This window comes from Dipodomys merriami, unplaced genomic scaffold (assembly GCF_024711535.1).
Source record: "Dipodomys merriami isolate MVZ:Mamm:240054 unplaced genomic scaffold, mDipMer1.0.p SCAF_11, whole genome shotgun sequence".
Taxonomy (NCBI): Eukaryota; Metazoa; Chordata; class Mammalia; order Rodentia; family Heteromyidae; genus Dipodomys; species Dipodomys merriami.
In genome coordinates, this window is record NW_027202382.1 from 42,062,110 (window position 1) to 42,079,218 (window position 17,109).

The 17,109-nt window shown below is 46.6% G+C and overlaps 1 protein-coding gene across 7 annotated transcripts in view; it reads left to right on the top strand.

Annotated features, from left to right (window-relative positions):
• The window catches only part of Ralgps1 (Ral GEF with PH domain and SH3 binding motif 1), a 247,886-nt gene that overhangs the window by 15,713 nt on the left and 215,064 nt on the right, over positions 1-17,109 (top strand). For all 7 annotated transcript variants that reach the window (XM_070013898.1, XM_070013843.1, XM_070013853.1 and 4 more), the window contains exon 2: positions 15,746-15,869. In XM_070013898.1, the coding sequence (XP_069869999.1) occupies positions 15,813-15,869 (57 nt within the window). In that variant the 5' untranslated portion in view covers positions 15,746-15,812. The remainder of the gene's footprint in view (positions 1-15,745; positions 15,870-17,109) is intronic.

The window sequence follows — 17,109 nt, forward strand, 5'->3', positions numbered from 1 at the left end:
CACCCTGTCTATCATTGTGGGGGTCAGTATGGACCTCAGGCCCAGCAGGAGGGTGTACATCAGATCCTAGGAGAGGCAGTTGGTCAGAACCATTGGAGGACCTGGGATAGAGCTACTCAGATTGGACTGATGTGATCTGGGATGGGAAGCCCTCAGATTCAAGGGTGCATCATAGCCCTCTCTGTGTTCTGTGCTTGGAGAGCAGAGAGAAGACTGCTGTAGAGTTTTCAGAACTCAGGGGTGTGGTCTCAGAGTACATGAGATTTGCCCAGATTGCTCGTGGGGACCAAATTGGCAAAAGTGACCCCTTCTGATCGACTAAGTACTCACTGAGATCAGCTTACAGAACCTGGTGGTGACTATTTCATGTGAGAGTCAGTGGGAAAATGGTCTTCCATTTCCTGGAGCCCAGAGACCTTGGAGTGCAGTCAGAGGCCCTGACCCTGGTGCTGAAAGCCATAGCTAAGGAATAAGGTGGGATCAGGTATCATCCCAGGGAAGTAGCTGTCCTTATCTCCAAAGCCCACCTCTGTGGTGAAGCCCCCTGCTCCTGAGGAGAAAGCAACACTTGGGAAAACAGAAGGACCAGCTTGCAAGAAGGTACAGGAGGGTGGTGGGAGCATGTGGACCAGTACAAAGCTTAAAGTGCTATCAGCTCTTGTGGGACAGTGTGAAAAATAGTTCAGAATACAGACTTCAACTCCTGCCTTTGCCCAAATACTCACTGTCATTGAGGATACCACCACTGACTGTGAATTCTTCTTAGACAAGTTACTTAACCTCTTTGGGCCTATTTTTTCATTTTAAATAGATAGGATTGATAATACCTACCTTAGAGAATTATTAGAAGCATCCAGTGGCATGTTTTATGTCAAGGTGCTTTTAACAAAGGAACTTTCACAGAGTAATGCTTCAAAAAGTGATGGTGGCTGGGCCCTGATGGCTCATACCAGTAATTCTAGCTAGTCAGGAGGCTGAGATCTGAGGATTGCGGTTCAAAGCCAGGGAGCAGTGGAGTAGCGTGGCCTTTGGATGAACTTTATAGCCAGCTGGATTTAGTCCTCATTTGATGATATGCATTCAGTGATGCATGGCATGTCTGTGTGTACCTAGATGTCATTCCTAGGGAAAATCCGCTAGAAGGAGTGCTCCAGCAGCTGAGAGGTGAACTGGAATGAAAGACAGAATGGCAAGGCAGAGTGAAGGACTGGCAGTGACAGTGGAGCCATTCCAGTACAAAACGATTTCTAAATAATTGTGATTTTGAGGCTGGGAAGGTGGCTCAGTAGTAGAGCACTTGCCTTGCATGCATGAGGCCCTGGGTTCGATTCTTCAGTACCACATAAGCAAAAAAAGAAAAAAGCCGGAAGTGGCACTGTGGCTCAAGTGGTAGAGCGCTGGCCTTGAGCTGAAGAGCTGAGGGACATCACCCAGGCCTAGACTTCAGGCCCCATGACCGGACCGCACCCCCCCCCCCAAAAAAAAAATTGTGATTTTGATGATAGAATAGTAATTCTCCGAAGATACAACAATAAACCATAATTAATTGTAAAAGCAGGTACAAAATTCCAATTCAAAGCAGAGTGCATGCATATGAACATATTCTATGCTCTAAAGAACTATGTAGATGTGAATTATGAAGATTTGAAAACTATTGGGCAGTAGGAATTCAGGCCTGTAATCTCATCTATTCAGGAGGCTGAGACTTGAGGACTGCAGTTTGAAACCAGCCCAAGCAGGAAAGTCCATGAGACTCTTATCTCCAGTTAACCACAAGAAAGCTGGAAGTGGACTTGTGGCACAACTAGAAGAGGGAAAAAGCTTAGCTAGAGGGCAAGGCCTAGAGTTTAAGCCTCAGTACTGGGGGAAAATAATTCCAAACTAACTCTATGCACTCCGGTATTCTGGATACGTATCTTTAAGCTACCAAAACACTGTTCAGGTGTGAACCTACCTTTGGTTACTTTTATGACAGTACCCCCCCCCCCCCCCGGTACCATTTTTTCAAACTGTTCTGGACAAGTTTCCTTGGTGCAAATCTAAATCAATTCTGTCTCTCTGGAAAAGTTCAACAATTCCTCAAAATGTTAAATATCAAGTTACCATGTGACCCATTCTACTCCTACGTGTTTACTGAGACATATGCCCATAAAAAACCCTGTACATGAATGTTCATAGCAACAGTACTCATAATGGTCAAAATAAAAAACAACCCAAATACCTGTGAGATGAATGGATGAACAGAATGTTCATATATGTTCCCCTAGAGCTCTGTATAATAGTTTTGTTGTTGTTGTTGTTGGTCATGGGGCCTTAACTCTGGGCCTGGGCGCTGTTCCTCAGCTCTTCAGCTCAAGGCTAGTGCCCTATGACTTGAGTCACAGTGCTACTTCCGGCTTTTTTCTGTTTATGTGGTGCTGAGGAATTGAACCCAGGGCCTTATACATGCAAGGCAAGTACTCTACCATGGAGCAAAAAAATTAAGTACTGATCCACACTGTTACATGGATGAACTTGAAACATTCCAAGTGAAAGAAACCAGACACAAAAGTCCTCATATGCTATGATGAAGTGTCTAGAAGACAAATCCATTGACAGGAAGTAGATGAGTGACTGCAGGATGGGGAGAGACTGATTATGGGTTAGGGTATAGGGTGTTCTTGGGAGATGGATGATGGAATGTTCTGGAATTAGATAGTGGTGATCGTTGTGCAATGTAGTGAATATGCTAAAAACTACCAAATCCTATGGCTTGAAAGAGTAAATTTTAGGATAAATAAACTACATCTCAATTTTTTTAAAAAAGTGTCTTTTCTCATTCTTAAATGTTTCTGTGGGGAAATAAAGGAAAGAAAGGTAGAAAAAGGAGCAGCTACTGTCTATTTTGAGACCCTGTGTCTGCCCCAGAGTTGGATGGAATCTCATAGACTTTTCTACCTGAGTGGACTTTGAATTGTGATCCTCCCACCAGAGTAGCTACAATGAAGGAAAAAAGAGATAATATCATCATGGCAAGATTGTGGGACAATCATAATCTTCAAGTGCTACAAGTTGGTATAGCTGCTTTGGAAATCTGACCTACACCAGCGCTGGACACCCACCTTCTGTGGCCCCGCACTTTCATGGTTTGGAATCAACCTAGCACTGAGCCCAGCACGCAGAGTTGCATGGGGTCACGAGGCCAGCAGGAGCTGATGAAGAGCAGGCCTTGCCTCCTTGCCCGTGCACCAAGGGCAGGGGCATTCCTGTGGGACATATCCAAGGCCTTGGGTGGCACCTGAGGCATAGGTCCAGTGTTTACTTAGCCTGCCAAGTACATTTTCCACGGAGCTGGTATTTTCCCGACAAACTGGATCGAGGCCACGGCGGTTTAGGAGGACAGTGACTAACAAGGATTAATTCCTGTGATTTTAGGACAGGTGCTGCCACCTGACAGGTTCATGATGGTAGTAGCAGATACTGACTGTGGGAAAAGTCCTTGACATTTCAAAGAACAGGTTGAAATCAGATCTTGTAACACTCTAGTTTGTCTGATCTGGTTGAGCTTTGAAAAACAAGTCTGGGCCGTGGACCATCAGAGTAAATCAGATTGTTTCCCTGCTCTGAGCATGATACTGTTGGGAAGAGGCAGGCTGAGTCGGGAGAGGGGGGTGGCAGTTGGCTGGAGGTGTGAAGCCCCACATGTGTTTCCAGTGAATTAGGCCTTGCTGACCTGGGCTCTTTTGAGCAGGTGGCCATGCTGCATAGGCCGCCCCAGATGTGCCCTGGTACCTGGGCTGCACTTGAGAGCCTTCGCCATATGGAGTCTAGGGGTACACATGGTTTGGGGGGTCACATGCAGTGGGAGGCTACAGGCTTAGGTGCAGATGGGAGTCTCACAAAACTCATGTGTTAAAAGACTTGGTTCCCAGGTTGAGGCTGTTGGGAGAGGAACTTTTGGATGTGGGACCTTAGTGGGTAATTCTTGTATCACTGGGCACATGTCCTTGAAGGAGGTTGTGGGACTCTGGCCTCTTCTCCATTCCTGCTCTGCTTCCTGTCTCATGAGGAGAGTAGTTTGCTCTGCTAGGTGATTTTACCATGTCAAAATACTGGGCTACCTCATCTTGGACCATAGCTGGTCAAACTGTGAGCCAAAAATGACCATTTTGTAAGTTCATCACTTCAGATATAGTTGTAGTGGCCGAGTGGATTGGCTCTGGAGTCTTTTCTCGGTTCTCACATCAGGGCTTTTCCCTTTCTTTGTGTCTCTGCCCCCTCTGTGTGCATGCTGGAGGCCACCCTGCCATGCTGCCACCCTTTTGTTTCTGAAGGGATCGGATTCCCCCACAGCTAGGTCACCTCTCTGTCTTCCTTAGCTAGGTTCTTGTGCTGGCCCACAAAGCCCTCTTCTCTCTAGGTCAGTCCCTCACCCAGACCCCTAGTCAGAGAGGGCTCCTCACTGGGGGAATATGGTAGGCCCTGGGACAATAGGGTAAAGGAAAACCAAGACAAACGAGATGGGATCATGAGCCTCAAGGACCTGTCTACCATCAGTGCCTCTACCCCACTGGCATTGAGTTTCTTCCTACCCTAGCTCACAGGAACTCTCCTTTCCTTAAACTTAGTTTAACCTCTTGGGATCCTGGCCACACTTGGCATCATATCATGCTTTCTTCCTCCTCTTCCTCCTGGTGGGGAATCCAGGCTACAGGATTGTTGAAAAGGTTGCTCACTTTTAGTGGGGACCCCACTTGTATGGCAGTTTCCATCTGAGTTGTGCATGAGTTGGGCAGGAGTGCTGCTTCCTGCCCCTCCAGGATGGGCTCCAAGCCATATGCCACGCTGCTCCTCTACCTGCTGCCTGAGTCCCACTGGAAAGCCAGCTGCTGCCAGAATACCCTCTCCTCTTAGGCTTTTGGTACTATTGTCCTGGCATCTTGTTTTGGAACCAGATAGGTGCTGGGGTGGCTTAAGCATCATTCATAGGCTGGGGGATGGGGTGTAGCTCACTTATTTTTATTGAGAACATAGTTATTTTTCTGGAATTGGATGAAATAGCCCCGGGCCAGGCGCTGGTGACCAGCACTTCCTTCATAGAGTGGCTCCAGTTAAGGAACTTGACACATAGGAAGCTGTTAGAGAAGTACGTGGTACCCTGATCCCCCTGATGGCCAGGAGCTGCTATTAGTTAATTTCCATAATGGCCAAATGAGGGAAAATAGGAGCTTAGATGCAGCATATCCAGGATTCACACCCAGAACTGGTGAGTTCCTAAGGCAGTTCCCTCTGGAGGTGACTGAGATAGACTGAACCTTGGTGGACAGTAGTCATGACTGAGCAGTGAAAGCAGTGGTTTCCTGTATAAGTGACAAGTGATAGCTGCTGTGGAGGGCTAAGCGGAGGCACCCAGTGGGAGTACTCAGGGCAGACTGGAGTCTGAGAACGGAGGGAGGAGGCCATATTCCAGGTAGCAGCTTCATGATCAGTTAGTTCCTGCTGACCTACAGGACATGGCTCAGTCACTGCTGGGCTTTGGCAAAAGTTCAGATTAACCATCAAGTGTGGGGAGGAGGCTGTCCATCCCAGCCAGTCTTACCCCAGATTCTCCCACTGAAACAGGTCCATTCTTGCAAGCAAGTAGGGTTCGCTACTCCTTTACAAATCTCCGTCTCTTGAGAGCTGTGTGTGCAAATGGCCAGCTCCCCTGTCACCCTATGTCTGTGCAGTGATGATCGCATTCAGCTGTCCCATGACTGTTACATTGCACAAATACATATTGTCAGTTGCCATCAACAATAGAATTAATAAGAAAAAAAACAAACATTATGACCTGATCAAAAACTCCAGTTAGCTAAATAAATTGCAGCAGGACCCTGATATTCTAGTCGTTTCCTGTCCCTGTCCATAGTGGCTATGTTTTTACACACTCATACAATCCTGTGGAAGAAATTGATCATTTATAATACTGGCCACCAGATGGTGCTGCAGTACCAGACATGATCCCCAACTTCCCATGAGCAGGCACTGAGAGAAGTGCATGTTCGAGGTAGCCCAGTTTCCTCTCTCCTAGATATTGTGTTGCTTATAAGCATTTTCCAGTCATATTTTAAATCGGACAACATTTAAGTGTTCAAAAGATAGAAAATGAAAGTGTTGTATAGTGATTCATTTAAGAAGCAATGATATTAAGAGGTTTAGTGAATATACTTCTATTTGTTCACAGGAGTGTCAAAATATCATAAAAAACCTTTGTAAAAAAGCATTACTTTCTCAGTGAAGACTTCTTTTATTTTTATTTTTTTGTCAGTCATGGGGCTTAAACTCGGCCCGGGCGCTGCCCCTGAGCTCTTCAGCTCAAGGCTAGCACTCTACCACTTGAGCCACAGCACCACTCCCCATTTTCTGAGTGGTTTATTGGAGAGTCTCATGCCCTGGATTGGCTTTGAACCACGGTCTTCAGATCTCAGCCTCCTGAGTAGCTAGGATAACAGGTGTGAGCCACAGATACCCAGCTCAGTGAACACTTCCTATGCCTCTCCCTCATTTAATCTTGGAACCTTGTGTCTTTCCTTACTTTTTTCTCTATCACAAATCACCTGCTGACATACTGCATACTTGCTGAGTGATTTATTATCATCTCTCCTTCGTTAGCTCATCCTAGAGGGTTTTCTTCTGTCCTCATTCTCTATCTCTAGCACCCAGGACAGTACCTAACATTCACTTGTTTGAGTGAGTGAATGGAGTGGTTCTGCCCAAGCTCCCGACCACCTTTCTCCACCAGTAAATACTGAAGTATCTCTTCCTTTCTGCCTTGTGCTCAGCATCCTTCCTCTTAGGCCAGCACACTCTACTGGCTGTATGGTGGCACGTTCTGTGGTTTCCATGCTTTTCAGCCTTCACAGGCAGCTGTGCAGTGGCTATCCTGCAATGTGCCTGCTGCCTGTCTGGTAGTCCCCCTGCTGACTCTGGGCCGTGGCATACAGCCTTTCGGTCAGTCCTCACACCACCCTGGGTTTACTGAGGAAATGGTGGAGGCTAAGGGAGGACCAGCCTCAGCTCACAGCCTATGTCTGCAGAATGTCCAGCCAGAGATCCCTGGGGATTCTTCTGCATTAAGATGTTAATTCCTCATCACTGACATCACAGACACCTTTTCCATTCTTTGTACCATTTTTTTAATGATATTTTTTCCTTTACAGAAGTCTTAAGTTTTTAATGTATTTAAGTTTGTCAATAGGACTGGGGCATGGCTCAGTGGCAGGACACTTGCCTAGCACGCATGAGGCCCTGGGTTCAATCCCTGACCTTGCAGAAAAACGAAACAAAACAAAACCCCCAAAACAAACAAATCTGCCAGTGGTTTCCTTGGCTTGCTGGCTTTCCTATCACCCTTGGGAAGGACTTTTTCACTCCAGAATTATAAAAACATACTCATCTGTTTTTCCTCTAGTGCATTAATATTGTTGTACTTGTCTATTTAAATATTTAATCCATCAAATATTTATTCTTCCTTATGATGTTGGGTAAGGTTTTTAATAAATTCTTCCCTCCCCGAGTGAATAGTAAGTTGTTTGGTCAACATTTATAGAGCAGTCCATTCTTCTAATGCTTGAAATACCATTTGGATCATATGTTGATCCTTATATCTGCTTGATCCTATTTTCTGGACTGTGTTCTGCCCGGCTGAGCTGCTCTTCTCCTTCTGTGCCATTTATGGACTGTGGCTTCCTAGCAGGACAAAACTCCTCTCGTTATATTCCCTCCCCTCCTCCCCCCAAAAACACATTTAAGCTATTCTTTAAATTGTTTTTCAGATGAAATTTGGAATCAATTTGTTTGATTCCAAAAATGAATCCCCTTAGGATGGGAGTGAACTTGCATTTATTTTGTTGATAGGTTAGTTAGGGATAGTTGATGACATTAAAGTCACTATTGTCTCTTTCTGGGATTAAAGGTTTTCCTTTATATCTTTTTTATTAGTAAAATTTTGTAATTTTCTGACTATTGAGTATTTCTAAGCACTTTTCTCCTTTGTCAGTGGCCTCTTGTGCTGTTACATTTTCTAGCAGATTATTGTTAGTACAGAGGAAATGGTTGATTTTATGACCGGATTTCTAACACTCACAGTTTTCCTTCAATCTATTTCCATTTGCTTCAGACCTAGAAATACTGTTTCGTTGATATTAGTCTTTCCTCTATTTCAGTGCTGCAGCAGATTTCCTACTTTTTTTTTTTTTTTTTGACAGAACTCTGGGCCTGGGTGCTGCCCTGAGCTTTTGTGTTTAAGGTAGTACTTGACCCACAGCTCTACTTTCAGCTTTTTGTGGTTAACTGGAGATAAGAGTGTCATGGACTTTCCTGCCTGAGCTGGCTTCGAACCTCAGTCCTCAGATTTCAGCTTTCTGAGTAGGTAGGATTACAGGCATGAGCCACTGGCACCGGGCTTCTGACTTTTTTTTTTTTTTTTTGGTTGGTTGTGGGGCTTGAACTCTGGACTTGGGTGCTAGGCCTGGGCACTGTCCCTGAGCTTTTCAGCTCAAGGCTAGTTGTCTACCACTTGAGCCACAGCACCACTTCTGGTTTTCTGGTTGTTAATTGAGATAAGAGTCTCACAGACTCACAGACAGAGTAGTAGGATTATAGGCATAAGCCATTGGCACCTGGCTCTATTTTTTAAAATTTCTTTTTGACATTTCTACATGATTTGCGGTGGGGGAAAGCAAACATATTGACACATTTTGTCATCTGGAAGTGAAAATGTCATCTGTCCCTTTCCATTTTTGGCACCTTCACACCACCCTACACACCTGCAGTGCCCTGTGGAATGTGGGATGCCTCTTGAAGACCCCTGAAGCCCCATACTGCCCCCTGCTCCAGGTTCTCGTCAAGGGACACAGTTTCCATTCCTAACAGGCTTTCTTCTGTACTGTCGAGACCATCTCCACTCCACACTCCCCCCACCCCAGTCGCACCAGGCCTTGCTTTTTTGTAGACAACTTCCTTCCTCTTCCAATAGAAAGCATCAGGCTGCTGCTCATTCTGAAGATTATTGCTCAGGGACCTGGCTTCATGATGTTAGTCAAGAAGGCCCAGGAACGTGTATCATGACCTGCCAAATGTTTATGGTAGAGGGCCCGGGCTGCGAAGGAGAATAAAGTACCCCATCTGAGCTGGGCCAGCACCCAGCTCACTAGCAAAAGGCTCTGAGCAAAGGAATAGGCTTGCATACTTTAAGTGCAGGAAAATGAACCCTTATAGTGTCCATTCAAGTTTTGGATTTGCATTTTGTTTTGAGTCAATCCTAGGGCTTGAACTCAGGACACGGATGCTGCCCCTGAGCTTGAGCCATGGCTACTGCTGCTGCTACTGTTCCTCCTCCTCCTCCTCTTCCTCCTTTTGATGGTTAATTAGAGATAAGAGTCTCAGGGACTTGCCTGTCCCAGCTGGCTTTGAATTGAGATTTTCACATCTCAGCCTCCTGGGTAGCCAGGATTACAAGTATGAGTCACGACCACCTGGCTCAGATTTGCATTTTGAAAGGAAAAATGGTAAGGAAGTGGGGGTGCATGGACTTTCCTGCCCAGGCTGGCTTCAGATTATGATCCTTAGAACTCAGCCTCCTGAGCACCTAGGATTAAAGGGATGAGCTACCAGTGTGTGGTTACTTTATGCCTTTTATCTAGTGTATCACTTTTGTTTTAAAACTTCACAAAGTTACTGGGGTGGGGATGAGCCTTCCCCACTGGTACCACCACAGCTTCAGTTTTTAGGGCCAGGCTTGCTGCTAGGGCCCTGCACATGGGGCTTGTCTGGCAAGCTGGACTCTACTTCAGCTCCGTAAACAAAGATGCTTCTGCTCTCCCTGGCCCTGTCAGCCGCCTCAAGTCCAGGGTGCTGTGAACAGGGTTCAGACAGACGGTGTGTGTGAGAGAGAGAGAGAGAGAGAGAGAGAGAGAGAGAGAGAGAGAGAGAGAGAGAGAGAGAGAGAGAGAGAGAGAGAGAGAGAGAGAGAGAGAGAGGAGAGAGAGAGTGTGTGTGCATGTGCACGTGTGACTCACAACGTGGATATAACATTTGGTGGGTGTGTAACCAGACACGAGCGCCATTTCCTTCCCATTTGTCTTCGTCACAGCTTCTGTGCATGACCCAAGACGGCACCCCTACCCCCACTCTGGGGATGTGGCTCCTCTCCGCATGGGGGATCCTTTTTCATACTTGTCTGCAACATTTGGAAGAAATCATTCTCTTGTAATTGGACATGCCTGGTGTGTATATTTTCTTTGAAACAGCCCACATTGGCTTAAGAAAAAGTGATTATTTAGCCTTCTCTGTAGGGTCTGCATCAGCTGGTCTCAGGCCATTTCCTTGGTTTCCTGAGCCTGAAACCTTGGGGGAGAGTCTGAAAGTTTGGAAGGAGACCAGCTTGCATCTGGGGTTTTCCTTTCCCTCTCTGGGAGCCCACACACACAAGACCAGACTGTGTCATGAGCAGTGAGCGACGTGGGATTGTTCTGTGGTTCTGATATAGCTGCCACGTTCTTAAGAAGTTACATCATGAGAACTGTTTTTGCTCCTGCTGTGTGTTGGTTTCCAGGGAGGTATTAGCAGCAAGGGGGTGCGTGTGCGCATGTGTATGCATGTGCGTGCATGTATGCACACGTGTGTGAGAGGTGAGAGGCAGAGGGAGGGTGGGAAAACAGGGCTTCGGTGTGGTGCAGACTTAGGCCAGCTTGAGGCCTTAGTCCTCCCCTTCTAGTGTCCAGTGACTTTAGATCTGTTGTTTTCCTCGTAGTAACCAAAGCAAGCTTGAGAAGTTGTGCAGGTCACTCCCTGCTTAGAACCTTTGAGTGCCCAAGGATTCCAAGTGCCTCCAGAAAAGACCCATAGCCCTCCATGAGGCCTCCAAGGCCCTGGTGCTCTGCCCTAGGCTGGTTCTTCTGCCTCTGTCATAAACCTGCCAGGCTCAGGTGCATGGACAAAGAATATTTCCACATGGTTCCTGTGGGCACAGTGCCTCAGCTTGGCTTACTACCAAAGACCGGTGCTTCAGTGTGTCCTGAGTTCTCAGGAGAATAGGGGGCTACCCTCATCTAGTCTGTCTGGCCCAGTTCTCCATCTTCAGGACCCTCTGCTGAAGCAGGGAAATGGTGCTTTGGGCAGGGCCTGGCCAGCCAAACCCTCATGGCAGTCTGTGCCATGATACAGAAGCTATGGGACTGTGAGCCTCAGGACCAAAAATGGATGGGTGGGGGTTTCTCTTGGCCTGGCATGGATGTTCTGTTCTACTTGGTCCTGTTATTTCTTTGCATGTGAAATATCACTTGTCTGAGAGTCTCTGCCCATAAATTAGGCTGTTTCTGTCAGTGGCGAGACACGCAGGAGTCAGATCGGAAACAAGCGCTTGGTCTTTCTTTCCAGCTGCTGCCTTAATGGGTCACACATAGTGGCTGCCATCCTTGGTCTGTAGGTGGACTGGGGCCACAGCTGGGAGGCGGGGGTGGGTTGGACCCCTGGCTTGGCTTGGGACTCTCACAGACTCGAGCCCAGAGCTGGGAATCCCCTTCCCAGCGGCAGAGCCCATGGCTTCACAAGGCTGGCCTCTGTTCTTGAGCATTTACAGCTAAGTTTTTGTTTGTTTTAGGGAAGGAGAGTGGAATAAATAAATGGAAACTTGTTGGAAAAAAGAAAAGAATGGATTAAAAAAAATTTTGAAGAGGCTGGGAAGGTGGCTCAGTGGTAGAGCGCTTGCCTTGCATGCATGGGGCACTGGGTTTGATTCCTCAGCACCACATAAGCAAAAAGAAAAAAGCCGGAAGAGGCACTGTGGCTTAAGTGGTAGAGCACTAGCCTTGAGCTGAAGAGCTGAGGGACAATGCCCAGGCCCAGAGTTCAGACCCCACGACCGGACCCCCCCCAAAAAAAAACAAAACAAAACTTGGAGGAGGAGAAGACTAATACTGGAAATAACCTTGCTACTGGTAATAACCTTGATCAAGTATTCACCTGCCTGGGGTGGACAGAGCATTCTTCACGTGTGACCTGGGCTCTCTTGGGAGGCGGTGTCAGGGGTGCTTGAGAGTTCAGCAGACACTGGGGTTGAATGGCAGAATTTGAATGCTTTGGTCATAGCGCTAAATGGCAGTACATTAAATTACCTACCTATGCCTCAGTTTCCTAAGAATCTAAGTAGTCTCTAGCTCCTGGGGGTGTTGTACAGATTAAATAAGCTAAAAACATAATGCCTAGCCAGTGCCTCTCCCTGAACAGTGCTGCTCACCGTTCCTGCTGCTGCTGCTGGAGTGTGGAGAGGTGGCACCTGGCACCTACGTGTGCCAACAGATGGTGCTGGAGAAGCGAGTGGCATCCTTCAGGCAGGAAGCAGGGAGGTAGCCAATGGTGTCAAGGAAGAGGGCGGAGAGCTGCCATGCCCATGTTCAACACAGGACAAGTAAGAAGCGTGAGACCTCTGGTTTGGGGCGGCTAAGCAGGCTGAACTCCAGGTCTGGCTCCCCTTGGGGAGGTCCAACAAGCCAGATACCCTTGGGTGGGAGCCTAGCCCTGCTCAGCCTTGAGCTGAGCGGGTACAGCCACTCACAGTGGGTCACCCCGGCTGTCTTCCCCTCTCCACTCCTCTGTAGTGACGCTTAGGCCTGACCTAGTTGTGGCAATCCTATTTGAGCTGAGCTGAGCTAGGCTGAGCTGGCTGTCTCCCTTCAAGCTGCTCTGTTTTGGCTTAGGATGGATGACTGGGTTGGACTTAGAAGCCCAGCCTGTTTCTCTCATTTAGTCTGGTTTCAGACAGTTCAGGGGGCCTGACCTAGTCTTGAGTTGCTTCTGAGTGCTTGAGCTGGGTTGACTTTCCATCTCAGGTTTTGGACTCTCTGTTTTGAAGTCTGGGCCCGTCATGGGGGTTTCTCTTGGAGGGTCAGGTCTATTTAACCGAGAAACTTTCCATGGGTTCTTCACCATCCTGTCTTCTGCATGGAAAATCCTCAGTGCTTAATATCAGGACTAATTAATCTTACAGTCTCCCCTATCATATGCTAGTATGATGTGTATTTGGTTATTTCACAGATTAATGATAAACATTCAAGTTGAATCATCATCATGAAATAGCTTTGAGTGCTTTGTTTAAATGTCATACTTTTGAAGTTTCTGGAGCTGTGTACCTGCCACCAGCATCCAGTTCTAAAACATTTTTTATCACTCCCCAAACACCCTTGTGTCCATGTGTAGTCTCCTGTTATGTGCATTTTGTCTCTTTAAATTTGCCTTTTCTGGACATTTCCTAAGATGGAATCATACATTCTTTGGATCTGACTTCTTTCACAAATCATATTTTTGAGGTCTAATCCTGTTGTAGCTTGCATCAGTATTTCATGTCTTTTTATAGTTGAGTATTATTTCATTGTATGGATATATGGCACAGTTTATTTGCCAGCTGATAGACATTTGAATGGTTTCCAACATTAGGCTGTTATGAGTAATGCTGCTGTAGACATTCTGTACATTCCTCTGTGATATATGTTTTCATCCTTTTTAGGTAGATACCTAGGAATAGAATTGCTGGACTGTTTTGTTTAACTTTGTTAAAAAAAACTGCCAGATCATTTTCCAACATTATTGTACCATTTTGCCTTCCAGCAGCAGTGTATGAGAATTTCATTTTCCCATGTCCTTGCCAACATTTGGAATGGTCTCTTTTTTCCCCCTCCCTCCCTCTAGCTTTCCTTCCTCCCTTCCTCTCTTCTTTTCTTTGTGGTATTGGGAACCAAAGCCAGGGTTTGTGCATGTTATGGTAACACTTTTATCACAGAGCTGTATCCCCAGCCCCTGTTTGTGATTTTGGTGTTCTAATTCTAGTTCTAATTTTGGTGTTCTAATCTTAATGAGTGTGAAGTAGTAGGTCTTTGGGATTGTAATTTGTATTTCCTTTATTAGGTATTAATATATTTTCATTTTCTTTCTTTTTCTTTTTTGTCCTAGAGCTTGAACTTGGAGCCTCTTGATTTCACTTGGCTTTTTCCAAGGTGATACTCAATCACTTGAGCCACAGCTCCATTTCCCATTCATATATTTTCTTTCCTGAGAGATGGCAGGTTTTGTTGTCACTACTTTTCTTTTTTTTTTTTTTTTCAGTCAGTTGTGGGGCTTGAACTCTTTGTACTCAAGGCCAGCACTCTACCAGTTGAGCCACAGTGCTACTTCCAGTTTTTAAGTGGTTAATTGGAGATAGTCTCACGAGGACTTTTCTGCCCAGGCTGGTTTTGAACTGTGATTCTTAGATCTCAGCCTCCTGTGTAGCTAGGATTAGAAGTGTGAGCCACTGGCGCCCAGCTAATGATGTGGCAACTTTTTAAAGCAGAGAAAGCCATGAATTTATGATCTTTGGTGGCAGGGAACATGCCTTTTCCTGGGAAAAACTGATTAAGCAATGAACGCTCTCAGCCCATTCCTGCTCCTTACTCATAGAAGAGGTTTTAGGTTCTCTAGCTCAGCTTTTTCCTCTTTACCTGGACAGTTGTTCTTTCTTTTTTGTCTTTTTTTTTTGTTAAGTAAATTACCCAGTATTCGGAATAGTTAAGAGAACAGTTGGAGATATATAGGGTAAAGTGGTGATTATGGCATCATATTGTCTGTTGGACTCGAGTCTCTCATGCTCTTGGGGCCTATGTCTGAGCGGTGGGAGATGGAGACATATCAAGGGGGCTGGCACTTTGCATCTTCCCTGATAAGCCCAGGATGAGGTCTTGCCCTCCAGGACTGACCTCCTCATCCTCCAGAGATTAAGTGTGTCCAGAGTCCAGTTCATCATCTTTCCCTACAAACGGAGTCACTCCTATTCCTTTCTTGATGAAGGACACACATCTGTCTGGCAGTGCCCCACAACAAGCACCTCAGCTATGACCTATTCCCTTGCCTGGTTAATTGCAGTAGACTTCCAACCTGTGCCCCCCCATTCCCCATCCTCCCTCCTTTCCTGGTCACTTTCCTGCTGGAGTGCTGTTGGTGGTGCATCTGGGTTTTGTGGTGATGGATGCTTGTGGTGTGATGGTACATGTGGTGTGGGAGCAGCCTGCTCCGCACTGTGTTGTCCAGACACATGAGCCAGACTGGATTTGGAGTGGGTCTTGAATGATGATGCAATGTGCACAGCATGAGCAAAGGCAATCTGTGCCTCAGTTTCCCCCTGCAGGACATGGGTATAGTAACAGGACCTCCCTCCAAGTGGTAGGAGGCTTAGATGGTACATGATGAGTGCTTTGTGGGGGTCAGCTGTCATTTGGGTTGGGGCGATGGAGCAGTGAGGTGCCAGGGGAGCAGGACCAGCTGGTCTTCACTCCTCCTTTGCCCCTTCCCCCGCTATATACACTTGCTTGCCTGTGAAGGCTAGGCATGGTCAGAAAATGGTTGCGCAGGCCAGGTGGGACTGCAAGCCACAATGCAAGGGCAGCCACTGCTCAGTCCTGCTAATGGCTGCCAGGCAGAGATATGGACCCATGCTGCCAGAAAAGCCAGAGTCTGAGTACTGTGTAAAAGTTTCCAGTTTTTAGATGTTGGTAATTAATTTAAAATAGACTGAGTTCTGTACAAGCTCTACAATCTGCCCCTGTGGGCCATAGTTAGCTTGAAGACCAGCCGCTGATGACCTTTCTCTCAAGGTGTCCCCTGGGTGATTGGCTTCAGTTGTCAGCACAGCTGTCCCCTGGGAGGGTTCCATTGGGTTTGAAGCCTGGTTTTTATGAGCCCCTTTGCCTTGCAGGACTGACTCTCAGGCAGGTTATGTCACCGACAGAGGCTGCCCTGAAGCTCCCCGCGGCCTGGAGACTATGTACAAGAAGAATGGTCTGATGGCTAGCGTGTCAGTCACCTCTGCCACTCCACAGGTATGGAGGCTGCGGGGACCGGGTGGCCAGGTGAAGGAGCCTGCTGGCTGGGCCGGTGCATGAATACCGCCATTCTTAGCATGCCCAGCCCTGGTTCACACCAGGCGTGAGATTTGGGAGGCAGTCAGCCCTGCGGATCAGTGTGTTTTCTGAAGTCGTTCTCTTCAAAGAAAAACAAATACCTGTCCAGTCCAGCCATGGCAAGTACCACATTCCATTTTGGTGGCAAGAAGGGATCAGAGCTTTCCCAGGAAAATCTGCTGCCGATTATAAATAAGTCGCACATTCTGGAATGAAGTCAGACTGAAGTCATTCCAGCTGGCCCCTGTTCTTATTTACCTTGTTCTGTAGGAAATGGCTGTAAAGGCCTGGTGGTCTGGGCCGGGCCCCTGTGCAGGGCTTAGGGACTTGCACTCCAAGCTCAGTAATGGAATAGATGTGGGGAGGACAGGTGTCATCTGAGGCCTGGTGCCTCTGTGTCTAAGGAGAATGCCAGCTCCTGTGATACAGTGTTGGCCCTGAGCTCACCTATCTAGCAGGGATTTTGAAATGATGTTGGATAACTAGCCAGTAACTGCAACTAGTTTATTTCCCATAAAACTCTCAAAAAAGCCCTTGTTTTGATCTCTAATCTTGAAATCAAGCTTGTAGGTATTTAAAAAATTATCCAGCAAGGCCAGTATAGTTTAAATAAAGTTGCATCATCATCATCATCATCATCATCATCAACAACAACAACAATAACAACATCATCATCATCATAATCAGTGAATACGTTTGGAGCAACGTTTGATTATACTAGTCTCTTTGTATAGCGTGTGTTTGAGGCAGGTACAATGGTATTACAGGAAAGTTGTAGAACTTGAAATCTCAGAAATAGAGTGGTAGCTAGAGGAATAGACTTCCCCTTCTAGGATGGAGATGTAGCTCAAATGGTAGGACAAATGTGTAAGGCTAGGAGTTTAAGCCCCAGTATCTCTGGTGGAAAAAAAGGAAAGAAAAGAAAAGAAAAAAAAACAGGAAAAGAACTTAGGTTTCTGTTTTTTTTTTTTTTTTGTCGGTCGTGGGGCTTGAACTCTGGGCCTGGGCACTGTCCCTAAGCTCTTCAGCTCAAGGCGAGCGCTCTACCACTTGAGCTACAGCGCCACTTCCGGTTTTCTGGTGGTTTATTGGAGATAGGAGTCTCACGGTCTCTCCTGCCCGGGCTGGCTTTGAACCGCGATCCTCAGATCTCAGCCTC